Raw genomic sequence first — 17767 nt, 5'->3', positions numbered from 1 at the left:
GCCCCTAACATGATACGTGTCTGACTGTTCGACTGTTTGACCAGTCGCTATGACGTGCACTGACCACCAGAGGGTAGACGCTCCAACTGGTAGTGTAGCTTGCTTCTGGGGTCCAGCCGATTGGGACTGGGTGATGCGCTGGACGGGCCTCTAGTCCAATATAATAAAAGCCTAACATGATACGTGTCTGACTGTTCGACTGTTTGACCAGTCGCTATGACGTGCACTGACCACCAGAGGGTAGACGCTCCAACTGGTAGTGTAGCTTGCTTCTGGGGTCCAGCCGATTGGGACTGGGTGAGATGTGCTGGACATGCCCTGGAGCCCTCCTGCCTGGCCCCGATTGTTCACAGGTGGGATCCCTTAGCCTGGCCTGTGTTCTCTTGCAATCCGGGACCCCTTGGGGGATGTTGAACAGCCGGTTTTGGCCCGATGCCCGCACACCAGGCCGCAGGACCCCACCGGTGCATGAATCCATGCACTGGGCCTCTAGTTTAAATATAAAACTTCTTCAAAGTAACAAGAAAGAAATTCAACTCCCAGTAAAATAAAGGACATAAGTTAGCCAATCATAAAACTATAAGATAATCACTGTTTTAAAATATACGTATTTTTTAAGTGCAACCTCATTACTATCAAATAAATATAACTTAAAACAAAAAGCCTATCCTGGTTGTGGCTCTCAATGTACCACAGCTAAGAAGGACTCGGTGGTATGAACAGGTAGGAGTTAGGCAATGGATCCAAGGAGCATGAATAGGCGAAATAACAGAGAACATTCTAGCATTGAGAGCTTTAAAATGCACATATTGTTAATCAGGGATTGAACTTTTGAAATTCAGCTTAAGGAAAAAGTAAAGGAAGAGGAGGAGAGGATATGCCAGTTCTTAACTGCCTCAGCCGGAAGGTGACACATGTTAATTCCTGGCACACAGCCCCAAATTAAGTGCACAGGAGGCTGGGAAACAGAAGGGAAGAGGGGAGCACATGGATATTTGATGAACCTAAAATGTCTATGTCACATGAAGACACACATCGCAGCCTGGGTTCTGCCACAGAGAGATCCCAATGGGAGCCTTACAGGAAGGAGCACCTTGAGCGACAGAAGAAACCAAAGGAACTGAGAGCTGCCAAGGTCCAGCTACACCTGTGTCCAGCTCACCTGGGCCTCTCCTCCTCTTTGCACCATCCATTCCTAGAGCCCTTACCCTAGGGGCCCCTACCATAGGGATCCACACCACGGCATCCTACTCCCAGGGTGGGCCTCCATGGCCTTTCTCAGGGGACAAACTGGGTCCACCCAGGCCTGGTCCCACAGTCTTGACGCTGGGAGCACTTTGCCCTGGCCTTGGCTGTCCTCACAGCTGACCAAATGCCTCACTTGGAATGCAGTATGGGCTGGCTGCTACCATGGAGGGCTGTCCCCCATGTCATTGACTTTGGATCCAACACAGTCCAGTAACCAACTCACTTATAAGGAGAGGGAAATGTGCCCTGGCCAGGCCTCCTCAGGTTACTCAGGACTCTGGTTGCAGCCTCAGGTGAGCCAGCACCTTCACGTGGTCCAGGCCCCCACACTGAGGCTTCCCACACTGCTGTTTAGCACCATAGGCCTGGTCAAGTTCAGAGGAAGGAGATAGCAGGCAGTCCCCTTGTGCGCAACTCTTTTGGGATTGCATTAAATCACCAGTCTGCATATGAAAGCCTCTAGCCACACTGGTGATTTAAATGCTAATGCAAATTAATTACAAATATTAACTTACCTATTAGGATGGCTGTTATCACAGATAACAAGTGTTGGTGGGAATGTGGAGACGTGGGAACACTTGGGCCCTATTGGTAGGAATGTAAAATGATGCAGGTACTGTGGAAAAAAGTATAGAGGCTCCTCAAAAAATTAAAAACAGAATTGCTTTATGTTCCAGCAATTCCACTTTTGGGTATAGACACAAAAGAACTAAAAGCAGGAACAAGAACAGACAGAAACTGTACACCCAGGTGCACAGCAGCATATTCACAACAGCCAGAAGGTGGAAGCAATCCAAGTGTCCACCAATAGATAAATGGGTACACAGAATGTGGTCTGTCTAAACAATGGAATCTTATTCAGCCTTAAAAAGGACGGAAATCCTGACACCTACTACAATATGCATGAACCTTGAAGACATGTGCTAAGTGAAATAAGCCAGTCACAAAAGGACATATACTGTATGATATGTTCCACTTATATGGGGTCCCTAGAGCAGTAAAATTCATAGAGACAGGCAGCAGAGTGGTGTTCCTAGGGACTTGGGGGAGAAGAGAATGGGGACAGAATTTCAGTTTCGCAAGATGAAAAGAGTCCTGGGGATGGATGGTGGTGATGGTTGCATAACAATATAAATGTACTAAACACCACTAAACTGTGTATACTTAAAAATGGTAAAGATAGTAAGTTTTATGTTACATGTATTTTACCAGAATTTTTAAAAACTTTAAATTAAAAAAAATTCTATTGAAAAAAATTTCAGTTCTGCAATCACACCAACCACATTTCAAGTGTTCAAGGATGGGGGTCGCTGGTGGCTGTTGAATGGATGGCAGAATTAGAGCATCTCCTGGACTGCAGAAAGCTCTATTAGACAGTCTTGCTCTGGAAGATCCTTTCTCACATATGCACTTTTCCTCTATCCCCTCCTCCCTAAGAGGGTTCTGTGTGTCTTAGATCAACCCACAGGACTCTCTCCTGGGTGTGCAGCCCTAAATGAGGATACAGAGCCCAGAGGGTATTAATTGTCAGGGTAACACATGCCTCAAGAACCCATCTCATCTCCTTCCACCATACTGCACTCAAGGTGGGAGGCGGAGCTCAGATCCCTCCATTGCCCTGTGCCTTGGACAAGCATGTGTCCAATGAACACTTGAAACAGGGAAAAAGACACGGCCCAACTACTCTTTCTTATAGCTCCTTGAATTATCTCCTAAAATCCTTTTTTGTTATGACAAAATTTGTTTCAATTTAAGAATTTTTACATTTCTTATGCTTTTGAAGAAATGAACTCAACCATCCCATTATTTAAAATTGAGGTACAGTTGGATCATGAGGATGTAAATAAATAAACTGAAGTTAACTGGCAAAACCAAGAGAAAGTTCTAGACTTCCTCCTACAGGCTCATGCCACAGCAGGTGTAAGTGACAGAGGGACCCACCACACCAAGGCGAATTCATTCCACCAGCCTCAGGAAGATTTCATCTGGGATACTCCCAACTTCCAAGTCCTTGGCATACTTCTCAAGGATAATTCTAGATGTGCTGCTGATGAATTAAGTACTGTTACCATCATGATAGCAAAACCACATTTTATTTAGTAGCTGAACTGTTCACCTCCCATTATCCGATTTAATCTTCACTCTGAAATGGAAATTATCAATCCATTTTAAAGATGAGGTGACTAAGTGATAAGACTGGTTTCCAATTCACTGCTTTCCAATTCCCCAGCTTTGGGCTTCCCTGCCCACCTCCCCCCTGCAAACGCCTACTCCTTCCACAAATCTGTACTTACCATCAAGGTACTGCACACAGGATGAACCCTGCTCCTCCCTCCCACCCTAGCTCTCCGGACTGGGCTCAGCTGAGCTTAACGCTGCCCCTAGGGCTTGCACTTTGGATACTGGATGCCTCACATCCTCAAGGTGACCCTGACCAGGCTCTCCATACCAGACAGGAAAGAGGTAGGACTGCGCCCTCTGCAGGCCAATTAGGCAGCATCCCCATGCCTCCTGGGGTGGGGTGTGGGGACTGTAATGTGGGGACAACTTCTTAATCTCTCCTGTTGGGTAAACAAGGGGGTGACACCTTAATCTCTCCGCATTGGGTAGACAAGGGGCAAGTGCCTCATCATGACCCAGAAGGCATGTGTGGCACACAAACACCCCATTACATAGCACAGCTTCTCAGGGAGAAATGGATCCCCTCTTCAAGCTTCCATTCCTCTGCCTACTCCAGGAGAAGCCTGGATGGGTGTTAGTCTGTCTGTCCCCTTGGGATATCTCTTTTTTATTGCGTTACGTTTTACTTTTAGGTTACCTTTAGGTAAAGTGAGGTTTCCTTTGTAAATAATTTTAAGTTTTAAAAAGTCAGTTCATTTATAGGAAAATACACAGTCCAGGCACAGTGCAGTATGGCAAAAATAAAGAAAACTGAGACAAATGACTGGAGTTTGGGGAAATAGCCTCAGTGTGTAAACAGCCTTGCCAAGTCAGAATATGCCCCATTTACAGATGAGAAAACTCAGGTTCAGTTTGGCTGATTGGAAGTTTACATTTTCTCACCTGTGGACCCAGAGAGCTTCCCTGTAGCCACATAACTCATCCCTAGATCCACTAGGAAACCACAGAAAGCACAGGTGCCCACCTGCACCTCCTTCACCCCGCCCCACTTACAATGTTCATGAGTGTGAGCAGGTACTTCTGCACATGTTCCTTCCCATGGAACTGGACCACAGAATCATCCACACCCAGCAAGACCTCAATGTTGTAGTCGTCATCGGCAGCATGTCTGCGTGCCCTGTGCCTTGAACTGTTGATCCGTTCCTCCAGGATGCCCAGGGTATGGCTGAGGTTGTCCAGGCTGCCAAAGGTGGCCCCTGAAAAACAGAGGGCATAGTGTGCAGCTGCAGCCGGGCTCACCAGGGACACAGCGGCAGCAGGACAAACTTGGCACCGGCCCGGCACCAGCTTGGCCATCACCTTGTTGCAAACTTACATTCTTGTCCCATTTTACAAAATCACAAACTGCATTTCAGAGATAGCAGTATGTGTGCCAAGTCAGCTCAAACCCAGCAGTGTACAAATCAACTCCTTGGCCATTGCATAGCCCTGGTCTGGCACCCAGTGACAAACAGAGGCCAGGAAGCTGGGCTGCCCAGCCAGGAGTAGGTTCAGGGTGGCAGAGCCAGATTCTTTCACCCATTCACACACTCAAAACTTGAGAAGGGTTGCCCAGGTGCCAAAGGACTGGTCTCCCAAGTGTGGCCACCCTTGTTATTTTTTAAAATATGTTTTATTGATTTCAGAGAGAGGAAGATGAGAAGGAGAGAGCTAGAAACATCAATGATGAGAGAGAGTCATTGGTGAGCTGCCTCCTGCACACCCCCTACTAGGGATTAAGCCCTAACCTGGGCATGTGCCCAACCTGGAATCGACCTCTTGGTTCATGGGCTAACCCTCAACCACTGAGCCACACTGGCTGGGCAAGGCCCCCCTGGAGAAACTGAGGCCCAGTCCAGGTGGTGTATGTTCACAGTATCTTCTCAGGAAGCTCCCTTTCAGAACTGCCTGCTCAGTCCTCCACTGAAGCAAGGCCCCTCACTCTGGGCCAGGTCTACCCATCCCACTCCATGGTCAAGACCTCCCGTAAGCACCCTTCCCCAGGTGAACAGTGTATGGCTGGTCCCAAGCCAAGTAGAGGGGTGGTTGCCTGAATGAACTGTGCAGGGACCAGGACAAGACCTCATGACAGCTCCCTCACAGTCTTGTGGGCCAAGGTCTCACCTCCGGCCCCCACAGGTTTGACACCTGGCCTGGGTTGGGGGAGTAGGGCCTAAGGGGCCTCAGCTGAGAGGTCCATGGCCCCAGGATGTTATTTCAGCATCTGAACAGCTGTAGCTGCCACCTCAGTTCCTATGTTGGTGCTCTTGTCCCATCATCAAGAAGGGTTCAGAAATCTGGAGAAGGCTGTGCGTAGATGTTAAATAAGAATCCGGAGACGAGATATAATTTTGAAAGGCATTTGGGGATCAGAGGAGTTTAGCTAAAGGAGCTAAATTCTAAGGTCTTATGTCTAAGGTCTTAGGTTCTCAGGTCTTAGGTTCTCCTTTGCCCCAGGACCCCATGCTTTTTATTAACACAACTTGTCCTGAGGCAAGGCAGAGATATACACTTCAAAGGGTATACAGAAACATTGTTAGAATGGGGGAATTAGCCTATGGCTGTTCAGGTGTTTGGACAGTAGGAGGCAATAACATGTAGATTAAGATGCCTTTTAGCTGTCTGGCAGCCAAGAAAACAATTTAATGTATCCTATTCAGGTTTGGGGAAATGCCTTTAGCCATTACCAGATGCAGCCCTGCTGTCATGCTGGAAATGGTCTCTGGCAAGTTCCCTTCGCCTTTCCCACTGGGCTCGGATCTGCTCTGGACTGTTCCCTGACCCCAGGGTCCTGCTTGTTGGCATTCCCTGAGTGTGAGGGAAGGGTTTTCAGAGACTCCTGACTTTGGAAGGACCTTGGACCTCAGGTCATCGTGACATCAACAACCAAGGGGGTGGTGTCCAGGCCCTGTGGCCCATGAAGGTGAAGGTGGTGCTGAGAACCCAGCTCAGCTTTCAGTACCCCTGAATAGCACCCCTCTTAAGAGTCTTCCAGAAAAGTCTTTTCACTTCACCCCAAAGCCTTTTGTCTGCTGCCTCCTCCATGTGGGGACAGGACTCCCCACATGTCACAGTGCTGTATGACAGGGCTTCTGAAAGCAGTATGGCCACTCATGGACAGGTTGGGCAGCCTGCCACTGGGTGGGTCCGGCTCCACCACTCAGCCCTGCACAGATGTCACTCACACAGTACAGGCAACAGGCATTTTTGGTGTGCATAATTGTCCCCATTTTATAGACAGGAGGACTGATGGAACCCCCCGCATGGCTGACTCGTAGCCAGGAGCTTTCTCCTTTACACCTGCTGTCTGTTAGCTTTGAGGTGCAAACCTGCAACTAGGTTACAGCACAGAGACCAAGCAGAGAAAGTAGACTCCATGGTGCTCTAAGAAAAAGTGGGATGCGGGAGGTACAGGAGAAGCAGAGTGTGGAGAAACAGAGAAGAGGAGTCAGTTGGGTCAGGACTGAGTAGCATCTTGCATTCCTGTATGTCCTGGGGTTCTTGTGTTCTCCCTCCCCGCCCTGCAGTCCCCTGCGCACTGAGTATGTGTGCACACACGTGCATGCGGCCAGGGCAGCTCTGGGGAGGCAGGTGTGCAGCATCCCCTGAAGAGCCAGTGCCCTGCTGGGCTTCTTGGAGATGATTCAGGAACATCCTTGTTGCTCCCAGAGGACAGATCGGTGACTTAAATCTGATGGGGGTTTGAGGAATTGCTATTCTATTTTTACACATGTATATCTTTGCATTTCTAACAAGCAGGGACAGCTCACCTTCAGAACCACCTTGGTAAGCACAAAAATAGTAATAATCCATGAAACTCTTCCCTGGGGAAGAGGCTAGATGTCATCTGCCCCTGAGGAGCCAGGGGTCACTGATGGGTGGTCCTTGGGCAAAACCAACCCAGAAAGGCACTTGATAGGGCCACGCAGTATTTTAAAAATACCTTACTTTGTTGACAGTATTTAAAAATTGGGAAATTTATTGTTAAACATAATATAGCCAGTTTCTCTGGGGAATTAGAAGATGGGATCATGGGATATGTGGGTGGTTATCATGTCAACACTAGGCTGTGGAGTGATGATCACACCTGGACACAGGACACACAGGACCATGTCTCCAGGCCACTTGGCTTGATGCCCTCCTGGCCCCCTAACCCAAAGAGTCACATACAGGTCAGTGACCGCTGGGGCAGGGGGGCGATGGGTTGGGCAATGGGGCTACCATTGGGGCAGAGCTGTCTGGGCCAGACCTTATAGCTGCTTTTGCCAAGCAAGCACGGTTTTTAATTATGTTACAGTTCAATAAAAAACAATGCTTTCTAAATATTCATTAGATGTTAAATTATTATTTTAGTAATGATTATTTTGGGGGTAAATTGAACCTAATGTTCTAGAACACTTCAATCCCCAAAGGCCCAGCCCCTGTAGAGATGCCCCAAAGTGGAGGTCAAGGTACAGACCAGGAAAGGAAGACAGGGTCCCTCAGGTCTCCTGACAAGTGATAACCCCATCCTACCACCCAGCCCCTGGAAGCCCCAGTGGTATGCAGACCTGGAAGGGTATAGGGAGTAGTCCCAATGTGATTAATGTCTGCCAAGCGAACGGCCACGTGAGCACTGATGGAACCCATCAGCTGTCAATCTTGGATGCCTCTTTAGTTTCCCTATTGTGGGATTGATCCTGAAGCCTAAGCCATGCAGAGATCCCAACCACACCCAGATCCTAGGAGGCCTGTCCCTCAAGCTGAGTCCTACTGCAAGGAACTTGAGCCAAGGGCAGGCTCCTGCCCAGCCCTGGGTGGGAGACCATGGGATTCCCTCCTGACACCAACTCCATCCTTCGAGGCCACCTACCTGTACTGATAGCCTACTGGTCTAAAGGCCTCTGCTCCTCCTGGTCCCTGGGGGCTCGGGGAGGGCTCTCATCCACTCTTCCCTCCTCCCCGGAGCTCCTGTAGCTCATAGGCAGCCTGCTAAGCAGGTGGCATGGGCTCACCCAGCCCTTTGACTCCAGCCCTCATTACTGGCCCAGGCCCAGATAATGAGCTGTCAGTATTGCCCATCTCTTGTTGTCCCTGTGCATAGCCTCCCCCTACCATGAGGAGAAGTCACTAGTCCTTCCAGCTGTTCGAGGCAGATGGAGAAGACTTGGCCTCTGAGCAGAGGCTCCCCTACCTTTCCAGTGGGTAACCATGGGATTTAACTTCCTGGCATTCCCTGTTTTGAGTGACCCTCCTGGAAGGCAGCTGAAACTATTTTTCCTCATGTCTCAGGAGGCAGTTCCCGTTGTTTTTTTTTAAATATATATTTTTAAATATTGATTTCAGAGAGGAAGGGAGAGGGAGAGAGATATAGAAACATCAATGATGAGAGATTATCATTGATTGTCTGCTTCCTGCACGCCTCCCACACTGGGGATTGAGCCTGAAACTCAGGCATGAGCCCTTGACCGGAATTGAACCTGAGACCCTTCAGTCCCAGGCCGATGCTCTATCCACTGAGCAAAACCGGCTAGGGCTGTCCCTGGTTGTACTCTCTAGAAATCAAACAGTGTCCTCAAAGAGTCGATTGACATGGGAGAGAGAATGGGATGAGGGAGTAGAACTGTGTTAAGGGAAGCTACAGCGGGTGGCCACGAAGTTTCAATTGCAGTTTATGTGCGTGCCTGCACGTGGTATTTTGTGGAAGAGCCTCACTGAAGGGGCCAAAGAGCCGCATGTGGCTCAAGAGCCACAGTTTGCCGACCACGGCTCTAGGGGAATGAGCAGGTCACAGTGGACAAGTTCATCCACAGCCCCTGGAGCAGAGTGCTCTGCTTGCCCTGTTCCCCTGCATCTGGGGTGGGTAGGGCATGTGCGCAGCCCTTCACAATAACAAAGCTCTGTCACCCCCAGTAGCCATCTGACCCCATTTTAGCATCAGGGAACCCCAGCAGCAGGAAGGTTAAGTGACTGGGACAAGTCACATGGCAGAGGAGAAGCAAGGACCCAGGCTGGGTCCTGGGATCCAACAGTGTTAACATGGCCAAGCGGGTCCTGTACACCAGCACCGACATAGAGTTTGAAAAAACCTAAACTGGTAGACATAGCATGTTTAGCCTGAAGAAGAGAAACCCTGGTGTTCTGAGTCTGCAGGGTTCAGGCCACCAGGTGTTTGCTAACCCCATGCAAACTGTATGCCCAGGCCTTTACTGGGCTGGCCTCTTCACCTAAGGTGCCCTTTCTGCTGCTGCTGCTGTTCCTGCCCAGATTTAACACCCCTACCAGGCCCAGCAGGAGCCTCCCAAAAGGCCCAGAGGGAAGGGACTCCACAATCCTTGGTGTGCCACTGCCTCCTGCACTGAATTTAGAGGCAGCTCTGGTCCTTGTTTGTCTCCCCCATAGAGTCAGCTGCACACCTGGGGAAGGAGTACATATAGCCTTGAAAAGCCACTGTGCAGTCACAGGGGGAGACTGCTGTCCCTGGTCCAAGGAACTACTTCCCTCTCATCCTTCAGGTGTCAGCTGAAAAGTCATCTCCTCAGGAAACTTGCCTATTTCACCCTAAATTAAAACAGGCTCTTCCTCTCCCAGTGTCTCCTTGACAGCACCCCATTTTCTTCCTTCATGGAATATACCACCATCTTAAGTTCTAGTCTCACCTCTGAAAGTGTTTCAGTATTAACTATCTTTCCCTCTTTGTTTTTTTAAAATATATTTTTAAAATGTATTTTTATTGATTTAGAGAGGAAGTGAGAGGGAGAGAGAGATAGAAACATCAATGATGAGAGAGAATCATTGATCGACTGCCTCCTGCACACACCCCACAACAAGATATGGGCAACACTGACAGCTCATTATCTGGTTGCATATGCAACCCAGGCATATGCCCTGACCAGGAATCGAACCATGACCTCCTGGTTCATAGGTTGATGCTCAACCACGAGCCACACCAGCCGGGCTGTCTTTCCCACTTTGGATGGGGTCTTGCGTGCCTCAGTTTCCTCAGTGCCTCACAGATAATTAACTGCAGGGCTATGAGGAGCCAGGTAAAGAGGCAATAAGAGAAAACACAGGACCCAGGAAGGAGAGTCAGGTTGTTCCCTTGGGAGCTGAGAGCTGGGCTGGAAGGAGAGAGGTGAGCAGGGCCGCTGGGTCGGAGAGCAGAAGCTAACCTGAGGTAACTGGCAGAAGAGCAGAAACCGGCGCCAAAGCCAGCTGTAAGTCACTCACAGACATAACTAAAGCCATGTCTGGTTTGGTTCAGAGGATAGAGCATTGGCCTGTGGACTGAAGAGTCTTGGATTCGATTCCAGTCAGGGGCATATTTCCGTGTTGTGGGCTCGATCCCCAGTGGGGAGTGTGTAGGAGGCAGCTGATCCATGATGTTCTCTCATCATTGATGTCTCTATCTCTCTCTCCCTCTCCCTTCCTCTCTGAAATCAATAAATATATATATTTAAAAAAGGTCACTCACAGACATAACTAAAAGAAAATGATGCAGGAGGAGTTAACACAAATGGTGTGATGTACCATTAACTGCCAATAAAAAGAAAACCAGGTGTAACAACATTTATGAGATAAAATATAATCCAAGGTATTAAAGGGACCAACTGATAAATAATTCATTGAGAAGATGTAAAAATTACAAAACAATGCACCTGGTGGAGCGTCAATCTGATACAAGGAGAAATAGACATGCCAGAGTTCTATGTGCATTTTAATACATCTATTCCAGAAAACAACAGATCAATTAGATGAAAGATGAGGTGGGGCTGGAGAGGATATGAATTACTAAAATGAATTAATGTTTAAGCCCAACAATCAGAAAACATGCCCTTTTCAGGTACACATGGAAAAAAGCCCCAAGTTCTTCTACACATTAGGACAAAAAGAAAATTTAAGAATTGTGTCTTCAGTCACTACCAGGACAAAATCAGAGAAAAGAAGGAAAGCCCTCAAACCCTAAACAACATAAATTAAAAACAGACTTCTAACAAGCCTAGACCAAATAAATAGAAAATATAAATTCTAATCATTGGCTCAAGTACAAAACCTGAATAAACCTCAGAAGAAATTCCAAAAGTAGTAAAAAAAAAAAGCCCAGGTTTTATGGGAGAATTTTACTAAAGCCACAAGGAATCAACATTTCTCATCATACACATTTCCTGGTATATATTTTCATGTACATAGCAATAACCATCTAGGAAACAAAAATGGAAAAAAGGGCTTATCAATTATAGCAACATAGCCCACAAAATATCTAGAAAGAAACAAAATGAATGAAAGTACAAAGACCACACAAAGAATAACATAGCACAGGCTAAAACTCTCCAAAAAACACACATGGAGACACACACACTCTGTTGGATCACAAGCTGATTCTCCTCCAAATTAATCTATACATTTAACACAATCTTCATTAAAGAATTGCTGAAACCTAAAAAAGTAATTCCAAAATTCAACAGGAGGACGACATATAATACAATAGCCAGAGATATATTGAAAAAGGACAGTGATGAGGGGGTACTTACCTTGCAAACAGAACATATTACAAAATAACATTAATTAGAAACTAGTGGCACTGTGCCATGGAAGACAGGGCAATGGAACTGAATGCAAAGTCCAAAAACAAAGTTTAAGCATAAGAGAAGCTTCTGAGTACAAATGATTTGATTGAACACAGACATCCAATTCCGCTCCCTCTTGGCACCCTATGACACCTTTAGTAAAGGGATTTTAAAAAAAAATCACAAGCCTACAAGGACTTAGAAATTAAGAGAAGAAAATAAATGACAGTTAGAGGTTGGACAGCACATGACCATGTGGTCATAGACTTTATATATCTGAGAAAGTTGGACCCCAACCTGGCCATGAAGAGAGCCAGGACTTTACACAGTAGAATCCTCAAAAAAGCACCAAGTTCTGCCAAACCGGTTTGGCTCAGTGGATAGAGCGTAGGCCTGCGGACTCAGGGGTCCCAGGTTCGATTCCGGTCAAGGGCATGTTCCTTGGCTGCGGGCACATCCCCACTGGGGGGTGTGCAGGAGGCAGCTGATCTATTTCTCTCATCGATGGTTCTGGCTCTCTATCCCTCCCCCTTCTTCTCTGTAATTTTAAAAAAAGCACCAAGTTCTTCTGCAAGTGGGAGTGAAGGGCAGATTGGCATAAGTAAGACTAGTTGATAGCTATCCCCCCACCACACATATCTTGTGCCCCAGTGACAGCCACAATAATAACACTGCATTGTTCTGGAAGCTCATTCTCTCTTGATAATGTGGGAGAGGGGAGTCTCTGGGCTGCTTAGAGACCTGTACAAGCATGCCTGTACAGGGGAGTCTCTCAGGCGCCACTTGTAGTTGAGAGCACAGGTAAAATGCTACAAACAGGAGGACTGAAAGAAGGCTGAGACACTAGTCTGCTTCCACCATTCAACCCCCACAATGCTGGTCCTCAGGCCTTTACCCCTCAGACAGGAGGTTGGGAAGGGTCTTGTCTAGTGAATCTGACTAACCAAAGACCAAAAGGCAGTATCAGTGTCCATGGTTCCCCAACTTACAAGAGTCACCTTTTCTGCTGCCCAACATTACGCATGAGCAGCCCATCAAGCATCACCAACTTTCAGGGGGGAGCCCCAGGCTTGATATATGGAGAACAAGTTAAAGCAAAATAGCTAAAAAGAGGAAAATGGAAGAAATCGAGTGTACAGGAAGGTGGCAGAAACCTGTCATTAGTAAGCTCTGAAAGTATTACATCCATTAAACAAGAGCAGAATGAGGACAATGAAAAGGCTGCTTGGAAACTAGAAGAGCTTCAGTAGAAATGGTAAATTCAGTGGAAGGACTGGGATGATAAAGCTGAAAAAACCCCCAGAAAGTAAAAAGTAAGACAAAGACCTGAACAATCAGGAAAGAAGATAAGAAAATTAGGAGATCAGATCCGAGGTGTATCATCCATTTAATAGAAGCTCCATAAAGACAGGAAGAAAAAAACAGAAAGGAATTAATAAAATAATTCCGAAAAGTTTCACACAACTGGAAAGTGTTCCCAGACTGAAAGGGCCCAGCTAGTACCCTATATAGTAGATAAAAACAGACCCACACCATGGCACATCATCATGAAATTTCAAAACACAGAGAAGATTCTATAGACTTTCACATAGAATAAGATGGGGCTGAGGGAGGCAGTTACTGAAAAGGTCACAAAGGATTAGCAGTGGTTCTCTACCTTCTGGCCCTTTAAATACAGTTCCTCATGTTGTGAACCAACCATAAAATTATTTTCGTTGCTACTTCATAACTGTAATGTTGCTACTGTTATGAATTGTAATGTAACTATCTGATATGCAGGATGGTCTTAGGCGACCACTGTTAAAGGGTCGTTCGACTGCCAAAGGGGTTGCGACCCACAGGTTGAGAACCGCTGGATTAGAGTCAGCATGCTTCAGACTTCCCCAAAAAAGACCTCAAAATTCTAAAGGAAAACTTTCTCAATTGGAAAGCTATATACCAACAAAGTCTCAGTCAAGTATGAAAGTGGAATAAAGACATTGCCAGACATATAAGTTCTCAAAAGTTTTACCTGTCTAGCACTGTTTCTGAAGAAACTACTGAAGGATGTACACCTTCAAAACAAAAGAGGCAACCAAGAAAGTAGAAGAACAGAGAGACAGAAAGCAGGAGACCCACATGAGTGGAGAAGGACCCCTTGGTGGAGGGTGAAAGGTGAACCCAGGATTTCAGCCATGCACCAGATTGGAGGGCAACTGACCACACTGCAGCAGTGTTACCTGAGAGATAGACCATCACCAACACAACCCCCACTTCCATTGGGTCAGCTTCTCAGCCTGAGGACAGAGATACCCAGGAGAACCTGGCCCTGATTCTCAGCAGAACTTGGCTTGTGATCACGTGCTGACAAGAGTCTCTCTCCTTGTGCTGTGCTGAGGACACACATGTCACTCATAGAAGTTCTCAATTCTCCCTGGGAGCTGGGCCAGTGTAGGTGCAGGATCAGGGAGTACAGAGAAGCCCACTCCCTCTGACCACCCTCCTGCTGCATGTCAAGTCCTGGTCCACATGGCTATCTGCCCGATGATGGAGAAACGTGTTCCCCAAGACTCACTCATGACCTTGCTCACCACTTCCCCAGATGTGGCTTGTCACTTCCCAGAGAAGTGGAAGCGGACTACAACTCCACTCACCTCCTCCTGTAGCTTCTGTCCAGTGGGGACAGTGCTGCCCTCTCCTTGTACTGCTGATGTGTGCCTGCCCTCTGTTTTAATATTAATGTCCTTTGATATTAATTTATATGTAAACTAGAGGCCCGGTGCACTAAAATTTGTGTACTGGGGCGGGGGTCCCTGAGCCTGGCCTGTGCCCTCTCGCAGTCTGGGAACCCTCAGGGGATGACCACCTGCTGGCTTAGGCCCCCTCCCCAGGAGATTGGGCCTAAGCTGGCAATCAGACATTCCTCTGGCAGCCCTCGGGGGATGTCCACTTGCCAGCGGGGAGCAGACCTAAGCTGCACTCGGACATCCTTAGCGCTGCTGGGGAGGCGGGAGAGGCTCCCACCACCACCACCACCACCACCACCACCGCTGTACTGGCAGCCATAGCCTGGCTTATAGCTGAGCAGAGCTCCCCCTTGTGGGAGTGCATTGACCACCAGGGGGCAGCTCCTGCATTGAGCGTCTGCCTCCTGGTGGTCAGTGTGTGTCATAGTGACCAGTCATTCCCAGTCTTTGCATATTAACCTTTTATTATATAGGATTTTAAATAGCTGATCAAATAATAAAAATAGTAAATAAAGTTGGTAAATGATAAGGTAGCAATTCAAAATCGGGCGATTTGGCAAATAGTAGAAGTGGAGCAGGTATGGACATTGGGGTGAGCTGACAGTACTTAATTATGTGCAAGAGCACATGGTAGCCCAGCATTTCCATTTTTGGATCTAGGTCCTAAAGACATAGGATGTTTATAAGCTCTCCTAGTCTCCTCCTCAAACCAACCTTGCTTTGTGAGCCATTTCTGCTCCTGTGGATGGGGTGTGCAGATGGGTATGCTCCTACAGGTCTCAAAGCAGCTACTGCTTATGGCAGCATGGCTTGGATAGGTTGAGGGAGCTGGAGGTAACCTGTGTGTCATTAGTAGGGGTGCGGAGAGGCTAAATTCGGTGGGTGCATGCCACACAATGTTAGGAAGAGGTTAAAAGGGTGACACACACATAGATGAATGGATCTTAAAAACAGAGTGCTGAGTGCAAAAAGTAAGAAACATCATGAGATATAAAATGCAGCACAGGTGCTGAAACCGGTTTGGCTCAGTGGATAGAGTGTCAGCCTGCGGACTGAAGGGTCCCAGGTTCGATTCCGGTCAGGGGCATGTACGTGAGTTGCGGGCACATCCCCAGTGGGGGATGTGCAGGAGGCAGCTGATCAATGTTTCTCTCTCATCGATGTTTCTAACTCTATCTCTCTCCCTTCCTCTCTGTAAAAAATCAATAAAATATATATATTTTTTAAAAAATGCAGCACAGGTTATGTCAATTAAAAATACACACTCAAGAAGCAATGCTGGTTTTGCAAAAATATACACTGATAAAAGGATACACCTCAAAATGGTTATTCACTGCAGGAGAAAGGGGAGGAGAGAAAGTGGGTGGTAGAGAGTAAGTGGTTTCTTCTTCTTTTTGGTAATACTCACCCAAGGATATGTTTTAATTGATTTTAGAGAGAGGAAGGGAGAGGGAGAGAGAGAAAAACATCTATGTTAGAGAGAAACATCAATCCGTTTCCTTCCCTAGATGCCCCGGCTGGGGATCTCCCAGGGATGGAACCCCCAACCTGGGTATGTGCCCTGACTGGGAATCGAACTCATGACTCTTTGATGCACAGGATGATGATCCAATCAACCAAGCCACCCTGGCCATGGCAAGTGGTTTCTTCTTTTAATGGTGTTGGTCAACTGCTTAGATGGAGAAGGCAATGATCAAATCCTGTCTCACATCTTAAGCAAAAACAAATTCTAGGTACATTGGGGGCCTGGGATGATGAAAATGAAATCATATAAGTGCTTTTTTATGATCGTAGTGTTGGGCAGGCTTTGGACTTCAAGGCCAGTGTACCTTCTGCCCCCCCCCCTCCAACAAGCCCCCATAACTACTCCCTGCCAGTGTTTCATTCTGCAAGAGCTATGATCTGCTGCCCCCCTGCCATCAAGCATGTGGATGACCACACATCATCCCCTCTCCCCCCAATGCTCAGACCCAAAAGCTTAAATCCCTATAACCACCCTGTGCAGAAGGGAGCGTGAGACTTAGGGAACTAGACTGAGGCCGTGAGGATAGAGCACCAGTCAAGCTCTCCTACAAACCTCTGCAGGCCCCTGCAAAGTAGCAGGGCAGACCTCAGGTGTATTATCCATTTAACAGAAGCTCCAGGGAGACCTAAGTCCTAGGCGCCAGAAGCCTTGAGGAGCATGCTGCACCCCCAGCCTCGGGAGGTAATCTGGAGGAAAGCCATCCCTCCATTTGTTAACGACCAGGAGACAATCCCTCTGTGACTGCAAATTCCCCTAAAGATGATCATTAAGATAAAATATGTTTATGTAAAAGCATAATCAGGCCATGGCAGAAACCCTTTTCGGAGGCAGGCAGGCTCTTAGGCTCTGGGAAACAGAAAGCAGACTCAGCCCCGTGGGGGCCATCACCACAGGCCCCTTTGGTGAGCTTTATTAAAAGAAGCTCATTAGGTTTATTTCATTTAGCCCTTTATAACTTTATTATAGAATTGGAATTACTTTTTGCAGTGCAGACAGACATAGCTCATCCAGTGTGGGAGTGGAGTGAGGGAATTGGGAGAGGGCTCTTTGGGCCACATATGTAACAGTTGTACTGAATCTCAGACAAGAGCTAGGGAGGCCATATTACCTTGATTCCCAAGCCTGCCTATTATTCCAGAACTTCAGGCTCTGATAGTCTCACCACCCCAGACACATCCCTGGGAAGTAAGGGGAACTATGCGATGCCACTGTGGCCTAGCAGGTGTTGAGGTCACTGATATTGGGCCCAAGGCAGCTGGGCCATGCTGAATAACCAGGATTCTCATGGTCCCTCCTGGGCTCCATGCATCAGGGTTTGGAACCCGTAGTCTGCAGCCCTTACACAGCATCCCAACACCCTACCCTGCTGCCCTACCCTCCGACAGCAGCCAAAAGGCCTAGAATCCTCCCCACCTTTCCACTCTCCCCAACTCCTTATACCCGCCTCTGCTGGCTTCTGAAGACCACCTTCCCCCCAGGAAGAGCTCCTTCAGCAACCAGGTCTCTTGGGGTTTGAACAGGGATAGACACAAAGAAAAGTAAGCAATGGGGCCTGTCCTGTC

General features: G+C 47.5%; 1 protein-coding gene across 1 annotated transcript in view; it reads right to left on the bottom strand.

The window, feature by feature from the left end:
- Nucleotides 1-17767, bottom strand: part of ADAMTS2 (ADAM metallopeptidase with thrombospondin type 1 motif 2) — a 204994-nt gene that overhangs the window by 150184 nt on the left and 37043 nt on the right. Inside the window, exon 3 of the mRNA XM_015569666.1 lies at nucleotides 4423-4625. Coding sequence (XP_015425152.1) covers nucleotides 4423-4625 — 203 coding nt within the window. The remainder of the gene's footprint in view (nucleotides 1-4422; nucleotides 4626-17767) is intronic.

Source organism: Myotis davidii, unplaced genomic scaffold (assembly GCF_000327345.1).
Source record: "Myotis davidii unplaced genomic scaffold, ASM32734v1 scaffold1446, whole genome shotgun sequence".
Lineage (NCBI taxonomy): Eukaryota > Metazoa > Chordata > Mammalia > Chiroptera > Vespertilionidae > Myotis > Myotis davidii.
The sequence above is the reverse complement of the archived record's forward strand: the minus strand, read 5'-3'. Positions and strand labels throughout refer to the sequence as shown.